The following is a 20,000-nucleotide window of genomic DNA, read 5'->3' as shown; positions in this document are numbered from 1 at the left end:
TAATATATCACTCTTTTTAGAAATTAATCCACTAGATCAGGCGTGCATTTACTGAACCTGTCATTCAACAACTACCATAGCTAAATGATAATTGTTCAACAGCTACCATAGCTAAATGATAGACAATCTCTTTCAACAATCTCACTCTAAGCTGTCATAGTGGTTGCACAATGACACTTTCAAAAACGAAATCTAGATATGTATAATTAGATACAGTATGTTAAGATATAGCAGCTTGGTTTGAACAAACCCTTGCTCTCTATGGACAGCTTAACATTAAACATCTTGATTTAGCTTGATTTTTGCTGATAAATGAAATGTAATTTCACAGAATGCTCCACTAATTATGATGATGGAGGTGGTGATGGTGGTTTATGATAATGACGATAACAGATGAGATGTCGCCTGAGCGTTGTAAACTTGATAAGATTCAGCAGGCACATGCAGGGGCTACTCTGTCAGGACCCCCTGAATCAGACTGCACCCCAAATCAGACTGCACCCCAAGTATGACCCCCTGAATCAGACTGCACCCCAAGCACACACACAGACACAGACACAGACACACACACACACAGACACACACACACACGACCCCCTGCAGCACGTGACGGGGAGACATGTGTGAAGATGTCTGTCGTTCATTACGCTCCCTCTCTCTCTCTCCCTCCCTCTCTCTCTCTCTCCTCCTCTCCCTCTCTCTATCCCTCCCTCTCTCTCTCTCTCTCTCTACCCCTCCCTCCCTCCCTCTCTCTCTCTCTCTCTCTCCTCCTCTCCCTCTCTCTATCCCTCCCTCTCTCTCTCTCTCTCTCTCTCTCTCTCTCCCTCTTTCCCTCTCTCCCTCTCTCTCCCTCACTCATCCTCTCGTTCACAGCTGAATTTAATCTACATTAATGAGAAACACACACACAAACATGGTGCCGAGAGAGTAGGACACTTCAAACAAACACACACACACACACACACAGAGGGAGAGAGAGAGCTTCCTCTGCAAAAAGGAGCCTTGGTCTTCTCTTTCTCTTGCTCGGTCTCTCTCTCCCTCACACATACATACACACTTGATTTCTCAGCCATGAACAGCGAGAAAGGCATTGTGGGTAATACATTCAAGACATCGTCCTTCTCATATCCTAGCAAACCTCAGCGGAACAAAAGAGTGAGAAAAGAGAAAGAGAGAAAGAAGAGGGAGAGTGAGAAAGAGAAGAGAGGGATCCATGGAGAGGGAGTGGTGCAGAGGAGGGATATGGAAGAGGAGAGCGTGTGTGTGTGTGTGTGTCAGCTAGGAGATCTGTGAGAGTGCACACAATACAACTGTGTGTGTGTGTGTCAGCTAGGAGATCTGTGAGAGTGCACACAATACAACTGTGTGTGTGTGTGTCAGCTAGGAGATCTGTGAGAGTGCACACAATACAACTGTGTGTGTGTGTCAGCTAGGAGATCTGTGAGAGTGCACACAATACAACTGTGTGTGTGTGTGTATGTGTGTATGTGTCAGCTAGGAGATCTGTGAGAGTGCACACAATACAACTGTGTGTGTGTGTGTCAGCTAGGAGATCTGTGAGAGTGCACACAATACAACTGTGTGTGTGTGTCAGCTAGGAGATCTGTGAGTGTACACAATACAACTGTGTGTGTGTGTGTCAGCTAGGAGATCTGTGAGAGTGCACACAATACAACTGTGTGTGTGTGTCAGCTAGGAGATCTGTGAGAGTGCACACAATACAACTGTGTGTGTGTGTCAGCTAGGAGATCTGTGAGTGCACACAATACAACTGTGTGTGTGTGTCAGCTAGGAGATCTGTGAGTGTACACAATACAACTGTGTGTGTGTGTCAGCTAGGAGATCTGTGAGAGTGCACACAATACAACTGTGTGTGTGTGTCAGCTAGGAGATCTGTGAGAGTGCACACAATACAACTGTGTGTGTGTGTCAGCTAGGAGATCTGTGAGTGCACACAATACAACTGTGTGTGTGTGTCAGCTAGGAGATCTGTGAGTGTACACAATACAACTGTGTGTGTATGTGTCAGCTAGGAGATCTGTGAGAGTGCACACAATACAACTGTGTGTGTGTGTCAGCTAGGAGATCTGTGAGAGTGCACACAATACAACTGTGTGTGTGTGTGTCAGCTAGGAGATCTGTGAGAGTGCACACAATACAACTGTGTGTGTGTGTCAGCTAGGAGATCTGTGAGAGTGCACACAATACAACTGTGTGTGTGTGTCAGCTAGGAGATCTGTGAGAGTGCACACAATACAACTGTGTGTGTGTGTGTCAGCTAGGAGATCTGTGAGAGTGCACACAATACAACTGTGTGTGTGTGTGTCAGCTAGGAGATCTGTGAGAGTGCACACAATACAACTGTGTGTGTGTGTGTCAGCTAGGAGATCTGTGAGAGTGCACACAATACAACTGTGTGTGTGTGTCAGCTAGGAGATCTGTGAGAGTGCACACAATACAACTGTGTGTGTGTGTCAGCTAGGAGATCTGTGAGAGTGCACACAATACAACTGTGTGTGTGTGTGTATGTGTGTATGTGTCAGCTAGGAGATCTGTGAGAGTGCACACAATACAACTGTGTGTGTGTGTCAGCTAGGAGATCTGTGAGTGCACACAATACAACTGTGTGTGTGTGTCAGCTAGGAGATCTGTGAGTGCACACAATACAACTGTGTGTGTATGTGTATGTGTGTATGTGTCAGCTAGGAGATCTGTGAGAGTGCACACAATACAACTGTGTGAGTGTGTGTGTGTGTGTGTGTGTGTGTGTGTGTGTAATGTGTGTGATGAGGTGTGTGAGAGAGGAAAGAAAGCCCAAGATGGGGGAGAGAGAGCACACACACACATGCACATGCACACACATAGAGCACACAGATGGGCTAAGAGGGCAAGGGAGAGAGAGGAGAGAAGGATTCAGTGAGAAACTGCAGGAAAAAAAAGAGACAGAGAGAAAGGAGAGAGGGATTCAGTGGAAGTGTGTGTTTATGAGAGAGAAGGATGAGGGAGGGAAAGAGAAAAGTCATATAGGGGATGTCTATGCATCATATGACACAAGATGGGCAGAAAAAAGTGATATTTCTTATTACCAGCGGTCAGAATGAAATAGGCTTTAAATAATGTATGTTCTTCTCTATCTCCCTCCATCTCTGTCAGACTTTCACCCTTTTCTCCAGACAAAGCACGCACACACACACACACACATACACACACACACACACACACACACACACACACACACACGTCTGTCAGGACAGACTGGCTCCTTCTTAGACAGACTGACAAAAATACACAGAAACATCTCCCATCTTTCCCCAAACAGCCAGACTGACAGACAGACTGACTGAATGACAGTCACAAAAAACCATGTACAGTGGGCAGTGCTTCGACTTGGCCAGCTTCCCTCGCGGTCAGCGCCTGGGATCACGCGGTATCACGCGACTTTAATTTGTATTTTTCCAGGGACGCTGCAACGACGCTGCAACAACCCAAACAACCGTCAGATGTCTCAAGTGAGCAGGGTGTCTCGTAAAAAGAAATGGAGCTGGAAAACCCTACACAGACTTCACTACAGACTTTAGCAGACTGGTTTAGAAATAATTTAATAGCCAGAAATATGCCTGCCCTGCCCTAATAAAGAAATATTTGGTTAACTGCGAGTGAATCCCGTTTGCAGCCGTAGAAGAAACGCAAGACAAATTAAACATTCTGGTTTTCTCCGAGTGCAACGATGATAGACAGACATCATTTGGACAAAATATAGAGCATATTAACCTCCGTTGCTCAGCCAAATGCCTTCCTGTTACGTCCTGTTATCAAGGAGTTACAGGCGATAAACTATTTTTGATGGTCACAAGTTTACTTCATTAGCGTTTATTTTTTTGATTATTAAAGAGTGTTTTTCATTTAAAGGCTTGACTTTGTGCTTATTCAGTAGAGCATTTAGTGCTCTCCCCAATCCCAGACGTTCACATTGCATGTTTGTTTGTAATGGATGCAACCGTGAGATACGCTTGTCATAGGCGCCGATACCGTGGGTGCTCCGTCTCTCGGGCACCCACTGAAAACATCGAGCACCCACGTGTGCCAGCTTACAGTCCCAGCTAAATTTACATTCATTTAAAATCAAACATCGCAGTTAATGTTAAATTCAGCATCTCTCATAATGTGATTTGCTATGTTGCTGTCAATCCCCTACTCCATATACTAACCACCAATGAGAGCGTCTCTCGTATGAAAATTCCTAACACTTCCCACCTGAAGAATTAACGCAAGGCTTTGTCGGGTCTTCAGCCCCGAATGTTTAAAACGTATATAGCCCTGAATATCATTTTAAAAGTAGTCTGACAAAGCTTATTGTTTTGTGACACAGCTAAACACTGGTACCTCATAGAACGTCTATAACATAGCCTAGGTGGTCGCAACTCACAAAAGTAAAGCAGATAGAAAGAACTCACGCAAATCTAGCCTACAACACGCAGACAGCTTCATGCGCAGGGGAGAGAGCGCGCGTGCACAGGTGCTTTATGATTGTTGGCTTCTGATGGTATCTTGCTAATTCACTGAACTGCATTAGGTGACACAAATGGTATTGCCTTTATCTTATAACTCCTTGTCTGAGCGACTACCAGGCCTATGGTTTTGAAAAGTCAGATGTTCCCTGACATTCGAAAATTAAGAATGTTTATTGACTTGAAAAATACGCTAATTTTTGCAAACTCCCTTCATTCAACCCTTGAAGACATCGCGGTCTGGTGCGCTATGTAGATCGTTTCTCGTACCATTTAATTTCTCAGAATGGTCTACTAGGCCTACAATAACGTCATCACCAAATACATCTTTTATTTTTAGTTGATCAACCACAAAGAGTAGCATAGGCCTACTGTGCACAGTGCACTGACGACTGTAGCAGCCCAAGGTAACCAGTTGTTGTAGATGAAGGGCAACCACTTGTTTCAGATAGCCTGGACAACATGTTACCTGGGTGTTGCCTACGTTATTAATTGATGGTAGCCTACAATAGTTAATTGTATCGCATAACATATTAGTTGGCTCAAAGACTAGGGAATCAGGCTGGACAGAGTCACGCATGTGTTGCTTTTGCGGGTTCGAATCCAGTTTAATGCTAGTTTTCAAAACATATATTTTTTTACATGTCTTTTGTCCGAGTGGCTGTAATGTAGCCGAGCACTCATGGTGTATGAAAAGCGACTTCAAACCGCCTAAAACAACTTGTTTGTGAATGTCTGACAACTGCTGCAGCGCATGCACACGCAAGGGAACAAGTAGGTGGAGAAACCAGAAGGCAGACAACACCGGAACGATTTTAAGGCTATTTCGCATAGGCTACTCAATGGTGCTATTTCACAAGCATTATAGCGACCCCCCACTCACCGGGGTTAGTGGAAGGTGTTAATAGACAATTGGCATAGTCTACAGTGGACTAGGGCTGTCAAAATTGCTCAAAAATGACGTTTGAATATCCCCTCTAAAATAAACACATGTATTCGAATATATTGGAATATCTAGGCTATTTTATTTGCGCATTATGTCAGTGATGCGCATCATGTCATCTGTTTTTAACTTTTTGTATGGTTATTGCTTGACAGGGGGGATCCCAAGCAGCTTTCAGCCATAAGGCTACTTTGAGAACATTTCCTAATTCACCCGACACTGATATTCAAAATGTTGAAACTATTTCGGCATAGCCTATAAGCAGTTTAATTAAATGTAATGTTAGTTGTAAACAAACGGGCTACTTGGTGAGGCTTGGCCTCACAGATGCGCTCGTGCCTTAAATGGCAATAAAAATCTTCACGATATAGGCCTATTAACTGACCGCCCGATTCACGTTGGCTGGGGGGCAGGGGGGCCATCAGACATTTGTTCCCAAGGGTCTATGAATTGTTAATCCGGCCCTGCCCCCAACGAACGCAACTTTCCACCTCTGAGACAGCTTAAAAGATGTCGAGAGGACTCCTAACTCTCTAAGACCTACTTACTGTAGGCTGCGCAAACCACAGGCCTTTTTTTTGGGCAAGCCTGCATTTGAGGCAGGCCTTCTGTGGAAGAATTTTATATAAATCCTGCGCTAACAGTAATCCTCCTACCCCCCGCTACCACAGCTAGTGTATATAGTGTGGCATGCTCACGCTTTATGTCTCCTTCTTGCAAACTAGGCCTATAGCCCAACCATTTACGTCTTCAAAAATAACAACTTGCCAGATATGCCTTCATAGGCTTCATTCAGCATTTTGTTTTTCCACTGGAAATTACTCTTCTACATTTGCTGCCTGCTGCATCCTTTCTGTTTGTATTGTTTAGAAAACGTTTGACGTCTTGAGTTAATGCATTAAACATTGTTTGCTGGTAACCATCCACAAATAGCCTACAGATTCTTGCATGCGTACATTCTCTATTCTCTCCAAAATGTGCCCGTTCTATAGGCTGGCCAAGTGCGTAATTCTGCGGCATAAAGCAGATGTATTTGTTTATTGTACAGAAAAATAAAAATGACATGTCAAGCAGTCAATTGATTACATTGCAGTCAAGAAGTAGGGCAAATTAATTTACGAAACCAAAACGTTGTCATAATTGTCTAAGCCTCTATAGCGTAGCCTGTTAAAAACGTCGCTAGATAGTATTAAATCGCCAACATTGTTTTCTGCAGAAGCCTACCCAAGGCTATAGATTAATTCTGAACAGTTATTTCTCTACTGGCTCAATTATCACACCACTGTTTTGATTTGCGTAGTTGCGTTACCCCCCAACACTGACAATAATGTAGACAGCAAATTTCGATTTTGATTTTCGTTACCACCGTGTAGTCAAGCCTTAAGCCATACCCAAGTAACCTAAATCGAGGTAATGTTTAATTATTCATGATTTATTTTGTTATTGAATTCGTAGGCTGGGATTACTCTCGGCAACAATTATGTTTAATGGTAGCCTCCTGCTTTTTCAGAAGGGGCGGCAGGCAGAGCGATGTACAGTGGCAGAGCGACGCACAGTGGCTGAAAGTGGTACTAAAGCTTCACTCCTCGTAATGCGCGACTGAAGTGGTCATTTGAAAGCGATGCCCACTGTACACACACACACACACACACACACACACACACACACAGACACACACAGAGACACACAGAGACACACACACACACACACACACACACACTCCTACTTGTATTGTTGGTGATCCTTGGTGCTGCGTGTCTTGGCCATGAAGCGCTCGGCAAGCTTCTCTAAGTTGCGTGAGTACTCGCTCTCGATCTCCGACTTCTTCCGGAAGAAATCCTGCAGGTCCTGAAGCAGCTGTACTCGCATGTCCGTCTGCTGTTCCAGAACCTTCTGTTGCTCCACCAGCTGAGCCCGGATTTCTGCAAACACACACACATTTTTTCACACATTTTGTATTTGCAATTTGCATGCAATCCAGACATGTTTTGAAGGCATTTTTTCAATGAGCACAGCAGTGGCGTTAATGCAAATGATGGTGCAGAACACACATGATAAACAACACAGCAACATGACAATATGACAAAAAACACATGATCAACAAGACAGCAACATGACGACATGACAAAACACACATGATAAACAACACAGCAACATGACAAAACGATGACGTATCATCACAGCTAGTGCCCAGGGTTATTGCATCTATTTGATAGGATTCATGGACGTATCATCACAGCTAGTGCCCAGGGTTACTGCATCTGTTTGATAGGCTTCATGGACGTATCATCACAGCTAGTGCCCAGGGTTATTGCATCTATTTGATAGGATTCATGGACGTATCATCTGGTTGCCGAACTCATGATCTAATACGTGCTTGACTGTTCGGTTTTTTACTGAATCTGTATTTGTACTGTGGTAGCTAAGCGTCTCACCGTGATGAGACACACACACACACACATGCAGAAAAGACAGTTTCCTCCATTAAAGTATGTAAAAGTATTTATTTGATGATATGTTATTAACATTCTACAATATAATAATCAAGACATGATATATCAATAACAGCAGTAGCAGTAATAATGTTCGGTAATGCCATGTATTTCATGTTATTACGGTAATGCCATGTATTTCATGTTATTACGGTAATGCCATGTATTTAATGTTATTATGGTAATATAATAATCAACATATAAATATAGAAAATAATGCCAACCCCCGAGGTGCTGGCAAGGGAAAATAAACTAAGAAAAAACTTTGTTGCCACACACTCTATCTCTTAATTCTTTTATTCCAACTTTTCGCCTGTCAGCCTTTGTCAAGGTTCCTGATGTGGACACTAGCAAATCCAGTCTTAAAGCACCAGGTGTCAAGGGCACTCTGGGTATCTCACCAGGTGTGTAATCAAGCTAGGTCCACACAATCAATTATGATGCACCTAACCACAACAAAGGAATTGTATCAAGACAATTACAGAAACAATAGTGTTCATAAATTACAATATTTACAAAATTGACAAAACAGTCAGCATACCATATATCCAACAAGTTATATTATACACATTGTGTCTTTACCTAATTCATCATAGTCACTAATTACAGTACATCAAATGTATGTTTAGTACAAATACTCAATATTGTCACTTTCAATCCATTCAACACTTTCAAACATGTCTATATGAAGTTTATTTTAAATAAAAGGTCTCAAATCCAGTTCTTCATTCAGACCATTGGGTCTTAGAGTCCGTAGATGGGAAATCCAAAAAGCCTCCCTCTTTAGTAAAATTGTTTCAAAGTTCCCTCCCCTCTTGTTGCACCTTTTTAATCCTTGTGTATTTTAAGGATGATATTGGGTGATTAAACTCCATAAAATGTTGGGCCACAGGATAGATGCTATTTTGGCATCTTGTGGTACTTCTGTGTTCCGCAATCCTCTGTTTTACAGTTTTTCTCAGTCGCTTTGGTGCTTTTCTCACATCACTATTAACATTTGCACAGCAGTTAGTGCAAATCTCAAAACAATTAGTGCAAACTTCAAAACCTAGTGGATGACCTGCAAAAGCACGTCACTTGCTCAAAATGGATAGTCCATTCCTCAAAAGCAGGTATTCATGTCAATGAAACTGTCAGTGTCATCAAAATGAGAAGTCTTGACACATTTTTACCATATGCTCTTTGCAATTCTACAGCATTGTGACAGAATTTGATAACTAGTTTTTCAATTAGCAACAATTTTGTATGTAATGACTCAAGCAATGAAAGAAAGACTATTAGTTTTATTGGGAACGACTATTCAGGATTCATAAGTATAGCTCATTTTGACTGACATAAGCAAATGATAATGTTAAAAAACAGCAAAGAATTGTATGAAAGCAACTGATACATGTCCAAAAGTATTTGCATTTTGTTCAGAGGAAGGAGAAATTGCTACTATGATGTGCACAAATGACTAAATGTTGTGGAGGTTGAACTAATAGTTATGAGAATTTTCATTCTGATCTGGAAAAAGCACCAAAGCGACTGAGAAAAACTGTAATTCACGAGAGGAGTTTTCCCCACATACGCTTTTCCGCACGGACAGGTCAGCATGTAAATCACCCCTTTTGTGTTGCATGAAATTATACCTTTAATATTTATCTTTTCGCCAGTGTGTGGATGGTTAAAATATCTTTTCTTCGAAGTGGAGTTGCATTGGGCACATGCTCCACATTTACAATTTCCGAGGGATGGGTGTTAAGCGTGTTTGAGAGGGTGGTGGAGGGGTGGGGACGTATTCAGACTGTACTAACTCATCCCTCAGATTTCGGCCACGTTTAAACACAACAGTTGGGAGATTCTTGTATAAATGTTTAATGGTCTCATCTTTTTGTAAGACATGCCAATGAGTTTGAATATTTTTTTTAAATTGTTCAGATGTTTTGGTATATTTGGTGATAAATAAATTTGAATTCATATCTTTCTTTTTCTTAGGTTTAAAAAACTCTTCTCTTGTTTTTGAGAGGATCTTTTTGGTGGCTTCTTCAATACTCTTTTCACTATATCCACGTCTTTTAAACTTATTTTGTGCCTCTGTCAAGTGATGTGAGAAGTCAGATTCTTTCTTACAGATCCGCCTCAGTCTACAAAATTGACTGTAGGGTAAACTTTTTTAAGGGTAGAGGATGGTAACTATCTGCCCTTAACTCATTGAATGCCAAGCGGTTTTCGGAAGCTTTGTCCTAGAGTGCCAGCAATCTAGACCATTGTTGAGGATTTTTGTACAGCCACAGCATATTCTCTGTTATAGCTATGAACACATACAATGGCTCGTTTGAAAGGTGAGACTTTAAGCTCTCAGTGGGTGCAAACCGTGTATTTCTACACGCTTCTGTTCCTGAGAAATCACAAGCTAAACAGTGGCTAGTTTTCATCAAAATCGCGTTTTTTTTTTCTAGAAATGGAGATATAACGTCTTTCATGAAATATGAAGTGTTGCCTGTAAAGTTTCCGGGAAGTGACCTGGCGAGACTGCCACCTAGTGATAGACCCACGAAAATGGCCTGGGTTTGAACTGACGTGCATGCGTCACTGATTCGACCCAAAGTGGCAACCGAGATATGATTAATGTCTAGATAAAATGTCCAGATTGTGCGTTTTCATGAGTTTTCGATCGTCATATATTTCATTTCCATTCATCACAGAGTTCCCAAAATCACATATAAGGTGTGTTAGAGTGTCTAGTTTCGTAATTTAAAAAAAAAGCTAAAAACGTAATATTACATTTTTGGCACTCAATGAGTTAAGAGGGTATTTCTATCAGTTTGTTTAGTGTATAGATCAGTATATAGTCCACCCTCTCTTTTTAAGATCCATAGATCAAGAAAATTCATTTTGGTTGGGTCCTTTTCCATAGTAAAAGATAGATGTTGTGTTGAGGTGTTGAGGAGGTCATGGAGTGACATTAGTTCATTCTCATTTCCCTTAAACACAATAAAAATGTCATCTAAAAAGCGTTTCCAGAGTAAGATTTTATGAAAGAAAGGGTTATTGTTTGGGTTCAAAATGACTGTATGTTCCCAAAAGGCTACATATAAAGAAGCATAACTAGGTGACATTGGCGATCCCATTGAGCTCCCCCATTCTTTTAAGTAAAAGTCATCATCAAACGTAAATAAATTATGCGTAAGTACAAATTCAGCCATGTGTGTAATTGTTTCATTAGATGCCAAGTTTGTTTTTTCGTTGGCTCAGGAAGTATTCAATTGCCTTAATGCCTCCACTGTATGGTACGTTTGTGTATAGGGATACAATATCAAAACTGGCAAGTATAACCTCATCTGTGATAGTAACAATAGAACAGTTTCCACCTATCATGTCACCTGAGTCTTTAACATAAGATGGCAGTGATTCCACAATTGGTCTTAGGAAGAAATCCACATATTTGGACATATTGGCAGTTAAAGAGTCAATGCCAGAGACAATTGGACGGCCTGGTGGTTTTGTAAGCCTTTTGTGTATTTTAGGCAGTGTGTAGAAAATAGCCATCTTTGGGGATTTATTATTCAGAAAATCATATTCCCGTTTTGTATATAACAGAATTTTGTATATAATAATCAAGACATGATATATCAATTACAGCAGTAGCAATAATAATGTTCGGTAATGCCATGTATTTCATGTCATTAAGGTAATGCCATGTATTTAATGTTATTATGGTAATATAATAATCAAGACATGATGTATCAATAACAGCAGTAGCAATAATAATGTTCAGTAATGCCATGTATTTCATGTTATTACTGTAATGCCATGTATTTAACCCTTTAGGCGCCAGAGGGTTTTTTTCGAAACGTTCGATTTTGACATCTTCATTTCAAAAGGCTATATCTTAAAAGTGATAAGAGATAGAGACTTTCTGTAAATTAGAGAAATATTAAGGATGACCCAAAGTTTATGTAGAGATTAAATGTTATATCTAATTTGCATATTATGACGTCATATGGTGGTGGCCATCTTGGATTATAGAATTTTCATGAAAAGTTGCATGTTTGAATGATAAAATGCACCACTTCTTTTCCCCCAAAATGTCCCTCACCTTCTGTATGCTATATTGGACAATACTGAATGCTCAGGTAAATAGTAAGTAGTAAACAAACTGTATAAATCATTACTAATAAATGACAGAAACAATCCAAATGCATGTAGCGGTAGGCTGGCCATTTACTACATACATACAGTGTATGGGGCACATATATATTATTCAGATGACACACAAACACAAGTAGACAAGACCTGTTTAGTTCAAAAGCTCATTTGCCATGGCAAGGCACAGATCAGGAGTGAGATTTTGTTTTGTTGATTTTTTTTTTTTGTTGTTTTTTTCTTAGCTGACAAAGACACACACATCACAAGGACATGAACACACAAAAAAGAACACATGTCCTAAATGGTCAGGGAAATAGATAATCAACAGTGTAAATCATTACTAATAAATGGCTGACAATTTTTTTTTTTTATGTAGCAGGCCTTTTGCTGTAGAGATAATGACTATCCATATCCATATCCTATCCATACAGGGCCGGCATTCCCATCATCTTGTGATAGACTATGCATGGCCTAATGGCTCTCCTGCCCCGTGTCACCACCTCTGCTCCTGTTGCGAGCAGCATGGCCAGATCTGCCTCGCGCTCGCGTCGAGTGGAGAGAATTTGCGCAGCTCGGACTAGGCCTACTGTCATTCTCATTGCGACTCCCCACACTGCCTCTACGTTCCCCCCTAACTGTCCTATGAGCACTTCGACCTCGTCTAACATACCCAGTAGCATTAGACAAAGGCTCCACCACGTTACTGTCGCCGCGATTGTGGAGAGGCACACGTTCAGAAGACAGAAGCTAGCGCTATGGATATTAGGCTACCTCCAGCCTCGTTCGCCACACCACTAACACCCTGCTTACTTCCTGATGAATGCTCCGAACCCGTGAAACATTATTCCCACCAGTAACATTGGGCAAACGATTCAACGTTTGTGCTTGGTGTAAGCTAAACTATGGAGTAAACTCTCACTTTGTCCAGCTGCATCATTGCAAGGCAGGGACGCATCTGAAGCCTCACTAAACGAATCACCGTCATTTTCTGAAGGCAGATATTCCCCTTCAGAATCAGGGTCTGCGAATAGAAGACCCAACACTTCATTTCAGGTAAACTTTTTTGATGCCATTAGACTATAACCTAATGCAAATACTCGCTGACGTTGACAATATCGCTCTGACAAAGTGGCTCACACGCACACTAGCTCCGGTATTTCACGCACTGATTCAATGCGATGTAGCTAGAAAGTTTTGTTTAAAGCATGTCGTTTTTTCGATGTATGACTTGTCTGCCATCTAGTGGAGTGGAGGTCGAACGAAATATGACACCCTATTTGACTAAATCGGCCGTTTTATTCAGCACCGCATCTTGTCGAGTAAATTCGACCGTGGCGCCTAGAGGGTTAATGTTATCCTTGCTTATTGTCTTTCCACTTTGCTTATTGTGTGGATTTATACTGTATGATTTAAACTGGCATATCTTACATAGACAGTGTTGCAGAACTGTTTTTACATACAAGTTGGTTCAATATTGCAAACAACTCATCTATATTATATTTTACCACGTCTGCTCGCGGACCACTTGGGATAGCTTGCGGACCACCAGTGATCCCCGGACCACACTTTGAGAAACACTGGTCTACGAATATGACAGTGGTCCAGTCAAATCTTTTACTGTCTATGGTCAAATCCCAGCCGAGCTATAACTGTAGCTCAACTTACCTGTGCATGTAAACATACTGACTGACAAAAAATCAGAATGAGTAATTATAACAGACGAGTAGCCCTGTGGACACACAATATTGTTGGAAAATTGAGATGTGTGAAACACTATTTGACTCAAATGGTAATCAGAAATAATTTGTTATAAAAAAAAGACTAAAATGTGTTGACTAAAACTGACTAAGACTAAGATACCTTTAGTTTTCTTTTGACTAAAACTAGACTAAAATGACGAGACTTTTAGTCGACTAAAATTTGACTAACAAAAATGATGTTTGAATGACTAAATATGACAAAGAGTAAAAAGGACATTTCGTCACAAGACTAAGACTAAATTAAAAATAGGTGACAAATTTAACACTATGGTTCAGTGAGTAGGCCTATTGTGTAGACTAATTATAGGCTACTGTTGAAGTAGGTCTAATCTTTTTTTTTTTAGCTAGGGTTAGTTAAGTGGTCCTGAAACTGAAAAAGTTTGAGAAACACTGTCGTAGGCCAAAGTATTAATGTTTGACTCCGCCTCGCTAGATGGCGATATGCACCCAAACACAACACATTCCCCAAACAGACTCTCCATCTTAGCCATAGCTAACTTGCTAGCGAACTTTCCATATTAGCTTACTTGCTAGCAAACTTTGCATCATCAGTCTAACTAGTTAAATAGTTGACATTACATGATGAACATTTTCGTATGGACATTCTGGGGGATGTTAATTTGTATGAGAGAAGCTTACAACTTCTGGGTATGTAGCATTGTGGCATTAGCTTAGGTAGTTAGCTTGCTACACAGGGTGGCAGCAACAGCACGTAGACAAGCCTACAGGAAAGCTGCTGCGTATGAACTCATTCGGAATATTTTGAAAACGTAACAGCTAGATATTCTGTCTTCTCATTTTGTATACGAAAATGAAGAGAGATTATCTTTCATGCAAAAAAAAGGTTTTTGACGAACATATTTCCTCTCGTCTCGTCTGACGAAATTAACACTACGGTAATGCCATGTAGTTAATGTTATTACGGTAATGCCATGTATTTAATGTTATTACGGTAATGCCATGTATTTCAGTTGAAGGCCAGAGAAGCTGAAGGGAAAAAGCTGTAGCCCGTATGGACCGTCCTCTACTTGTCCAAATATGGGCTGTCGTATAGACCGTCCTGCATCCTGCTCTCTACTTGTCCAAATATGGGCTGTGACCGTCCTGCATCCTGCGCTCTACTTGTCCAAATATGGGCTGTGACCGTCCTGCATCCTGCGCTCAACTTGTCCAAATATGGACTGTCGTATGGACCGTCCTGCATCCTGCGCTCTACTTGTCCAAATATGGGCTGTCGTTTGGACCGTCCTGCATCCTGCGCTCTACTTGTCCAAATAAGGGCTGTGACCGTACTGCATCCTGCGCTCTACTTGTCCAAATATGGGCTGTCGTATGGTCGGTCCTGCATACTGCGCTCTACTTGTCCAAATATGGGCTGTCATATGAACCGTCCTGCATCCTGCGCTCTACTTGTCCACATTTAAAGAGGCCAGCCACCCTGAGCATTAGGAAAATATGAGATATTACACAATAATTGAACTTACTCTTTAATCATTTTCAAATAGTTTAATAATTATATTTCGTTCTTGTTACAGAGCCAATTGCATGATATGATTGGCGGATGTTGAGGACTTTTGATTAATATTAGCCTAGGCTTACTCTAAAGGTGTTTGAGTGATCAAGTGCTTGGTCAAGCCAAGTCATGCCCCGCTGTCGTCCTTTTCCTTGTTGGCTGATGACCTCCACTTCTCCACCAGGGACACACACACACATACAGAGGACAGACACACACACACACACGTTCAATGAAGCCAAAGTGTGCAATATTTTTTTTAATAGTTTTTTAATTTATCTCTCTCTCTCTCTCTCTCACACACACACACACACAAACTAGCTCATACCCAAAGAGACTCCAGGCTTAGAGGACTTCCTGAGGATGCGCACATATATATATATCTGTCAGTGCAATCACTCCCACAGGAGTTGAGGCTTCACACGATGAACTCCCACTCCACTGACGGCGAGGCTTTTACGACCACACGGGGACCCATAGCACACTTAACTTGAGACAACAGAGCTAGCATGTCATGTCGCTTCATGATGGCACAACAGAGCTAGCATGTCATGTCGCTTCATGATGGCACAACAGAGCTAGCATGTCATGTCAATTCATGATGGCACAACAGAGCTAGCATGTCATGTCAATTCATGATGGCACAACAGAGCTAGCATGTCATGTCAATTCATGATGGCACAACAGAGCTAGCATGTCATGTCGCTTAACAGAGCTAGCATGTCATGTCAATTCATGATGGCTTTCCTGCAGCAGCCAGTGGTATGATCTCCATTAAACAGGGATCTCAGGACTAACACAAAGGGCAACTGGTCACCATCAAGTAGCTAGTTACTGGTTAAGCAATCTAACAGTAGCTAGTTACTGGTTAAGCAATCTAACAGTAGCTAGGAGGAAGCAGGTCCACACAGACAGCGTGAGGAAGCAGGTCCATGTAAACAGCGTGAGGAAGCAGGTCCACACAGACAGCGTGAGGAAGCAGGTCCACACAGACATGCAGGGGAACTGGGCGACGGGTTACTATTGAAATGGAATGTTCTCACAAAATCATTCAAATTGAACTGTTCTGAAAAAACATTTTCACTCCAAATGTTTGTCTCTGTTCAGTGTTCACAGAATGTGAACACACCTCCGGTCATCCCAAATGCAGCCTCTGGAGCTTGATGTTGTCGCTCGACGCCGGCCAGCACCAGGTCGTGAGTCCAGCCACTAGCTGATCAAGCGCCTGCTCTCACTGGACTCTACAACACTATCTGATTTGACAAGCACAGCCGCACCTCCAGCGTCCATACTGTGGTCACATTAGAATTAATCCTGCCTTTCAAATCATGGACATATTTGTTAAACACTTTAATTGGTTAATGTTCTGCATTATGCCCAATATTCCAATATGTGGTTTAATGTTCTGCATTTCTCACTAGTGGGTCACTTTGACGCTAAAGTATGATTCCACGTAATGACTCCGTCAGCAGTGTAACGCACCATGTCACAAAACTCCACAGCACCTTTCGGGATTCGGTGGAATGGGAGACTCACATCATGGATGTGCAGCCGACAAACGTGCAGCAACTGTGTGAATCTAAGGAAAATCTCTGAGGAATGTTCCAGCACCTTGCTGAATCTATGCCACCAAGAATTTCAACAGTTCTGAGGGCAAAATGGGGTCCAACCCGGTGCTAGTTGGGTAGCAAGGTGTACCTAATGAACTAGTACCAGGTACTGGTTAGGTAGCAAGGTGTACCTAATGAACTAGTACCAGGTGCTGGTTGGGTAGCAAGGTGTACCTAATGAACTAGTACCAGGTGCTGGTTGGGTAGCAAGGTGTACCTAATGAACTAGTACCAGGTACTGGTTGGGTAGCAAGGTGGGTACTGGTTGGGTAGCAAGGTGTACCTAATTAACTAGTACCAGGTACTGGTTGGGTAGCAAGGTGGGTACTGGTTGGGTAGCAAGGTGTACCTAATGAACTAGTACCAGGTACTGGTTGGGTAACAAGGTGTACCTAATTAACTAGTACCCGGTGCTAGTTAGGTAGCAAGGTGTACCTAATGAACTAGTACCAGGTGCTAGTTGGGTAGCAAGGTGTGCCTAATGAACTAGTACCAGGTACTAGTTGGGTAGCAAGGTGTACCTTGAAGTGGCCAGTGAGTGGACACCATAGCATTAAATGAGTGTTGTAGGGTATTGAGTGCTGTTGTAGGGTATTGAGTGTATTGAATGCTGTTGTAGGGTATTGAGTGCTGTTGTAGGGTATTGAGTGTGGTAGGGTATTGAGTGCTGTTGTAGGGTATTGAGTGTTTTGAGTGCTGTTGTAGGGTACTGAGTGTTGTAGGGTATTGAGTGCTGTTGTAGGCTATTGAGTGCTGGTATTGAGTGCTGTTGTAGGGTATTGAGTGATGTTGTAGGGTATTGAGTGCTGGTATTGACTGTTGTTGTAGGCTAATGAGTGCTGGTATTGAGTGCTGTTGTAGGGTATTGAGTGCTGGTATTGAGTCCTGTTGTAGGGTATTGAGTGCTGGTATTGAGTCCTGTTGTAGGGTATTGAGTGATGTTGTAGGGTATTGAGTGCTGTTGTAGGGTATTGAGTGATGTTGTAGGGTATTGAGTGCTGGTATTGAGTGCTGTTGTAGGGTATTGAGTGCTGCTGTAGGCTGTTGAGTGTATTGAGTGCTGTTGTAGGGTATTGAGTGCTGGTATTGAGTGCTGTTTTAGGGTAGTTGAGTGCTGTTGTAGGGTATTGAGTGCTGGTATTGACTGTTGTTGTAGGCTAATGAGTGCTGGTATTGAGTGCTGTTGTAGGGTATTGAGTGCTGGTATTGAGTGCTGTTGTAGGGTATTGAGTGCTGTTGTAGGCTATTGAGTGCTGGTATTGAGTGCTGTTGTAGGGTATTGAGTGCTGGTATTGAGTGCTGTTGTAGGGTATTGAGTGCTGGTATTGAGTGCTGTTGTAGGGTATTGAGTGCTGTTGTAGGCTATTGAGTGCTGGTATTGAGTGCTGTTGTAGGGTATTGAGTGATGTTGTAGGGTATTGAGTGCTGGTATTGAGTGCTGTTGTAGGGTATTGAGTGCTGTTGTAGGCTAATGAGTGCTGGTATTGAGTGCTGTTGTAGGGTATTGAGTGCTGGTATTGAGTGCTGTTGTAGGGTATTGAGTGCTGTTGTAGGCTATTGAGTGCTGGTATTGAGTGCTGTTGTAGGGTATTGAGTGCTGGTATTGAGTGCTGTTGTAGGGTATTGAGTGCTGTTGTAGGGTGCTGTTGTAGGGTATTGAGTGCTGGTATTGACTGTTGTTGTTGGGTATTGAGTGCTGTTGTAGGGTATTGAGTGCTGTTGTAGGGTGCTGTTGTAGGGTATTGAGTGCTGGTATTGACTGTTGTTGTTGGGTATTGAGTGCTGTTGTAGGGTATTGAGTGCTGTTGTAGAGTATTGAGTGCTGGTATTGAGTGCTGTTGTAGGGTATTGAGTGCTTTAGGAGAAATCGGGCTGAGGCAACAGGTAAGAGGGCCAATACAAGGGTGCAGTTGGGCCAATACAAGGGTGAAGTTTATTTACAATATGATATAGTCCACTAGTCCCATTCCAACGTTCAGTCACATCACAACGTGATGAAAGTGAAGGTGACAGTTAACATAGATAAAAAAAACAAAATCAAATGGTCTTAAATGGCAACATGCCAATATACAAAAACAGACCGGGAGAGCAGGGCTCAAAGCAGCCTGCTTAATGTGATGCCTACGTATAAGAGAAAGAATTCAACGAGCATCAGAAACCAAAACAAAAGCCAGAGTATATATGGCCATTCACTCACTGTTGCAGTCAACATAATTAAAACACCAAAAACTGGCACATCGCCCTATCTGGCAGGCATCTTAATCATACAAAAGGAATCAAAATGTTGACATGAATCACCCCCAAAACATACATAATCACAATCTTACGTGCATAACAACTGAACACACCTAACAAACTGAGCACATACACAAACATTAATAATTACCGTACACAACTCACACACAAACATTAATAATTACCATACACAACTCACACAATCATCATATAAATATACATTTACATTATTAATGTAAATAATAATAATAATAATAATAATAATAATAATAATAATAAAGGTCTAGAGCGGCACATCACCACAAGATAGATAGATAGATACTTTATTGATCCCCAAGGGGAAATAGATAGATAGATACTGTATTGATCCCCAAGGGGAAATTCAAGCAGCAACAACTAAATGCTCCATCAGAACTAGGCACCAAATCACCCTCCCTCAATTCCACATAATATGCCAATATGCATTATGCCACTGTTATTTTTGTTACATCATCTATCATTGCTGTGGTGGTCAAGGTTAACAACTCACTCTGCTCAGACTGCCTGAATAACACCCTTGATACATCATCCCACTGTCATGTTCAAGAATACCACTGTAGTACAACGGAAAGTACAAATGGATTTTTACAAATACACACACACACACACACACACACACACACACACACACACACACACACACACTTGATACCAGAGGTCCAGGGACCACCTTAAACTGGTGACTGACTGGCCACCTTAAGTGTCACATGCAACACCTGCTGGGAGAACTCTCTCATCTGAAGCAGTGACCGAAAGAAATGCACACACT

General features: G+C 41.8%; 1 protein-coding gene across 3 annotated transcripts in view; it reads right to left on the bottom strand.

The window, feature by feature from the left end:
• The window catches only part of srgap1b (SLIT-ROBO Rho GTPase activating protein 1b), an 89,495-nt gene that overhangs the window by 50,918 nt on the left and 18,577 nt on the right, over window positions 1-20,000 (bottom strand). For all 3 annotated transcript variants that reach the window (XM_042081465.1, XM_042081468.1, XM_042081466.1), the window contains exon 2: window positions 7,178-7,373. In XM_042081465.1, the coding sequence (XP_041937399.1) occupies window positions 7,178-7,373 (196 nt within the window). The remainder of the gene's footprint in view (window positions 1-7,177; window positions 7,374-20,000) is intronic.

The sequence above is a fragment of the Alosa sapidissima genome, chromosome 23 (assembly GCF_018492685.1).
Source record: "Alosa sapidissima isolate fAloSap1 chromosome 23, fAloSap1.pri, whole genome shotgun sequence".
NCBI classification, from domain to species: Eukaryota; Metazoa; Chordata; class Actinopteri; order Clupeiformes; family Clupeidae; genus Alosa; species Alosa sapidissima.
Note: the sequence above shows the minus strand (reverse complement) of the source record. Positions and strands in the feature narration are given on the sequence as shown.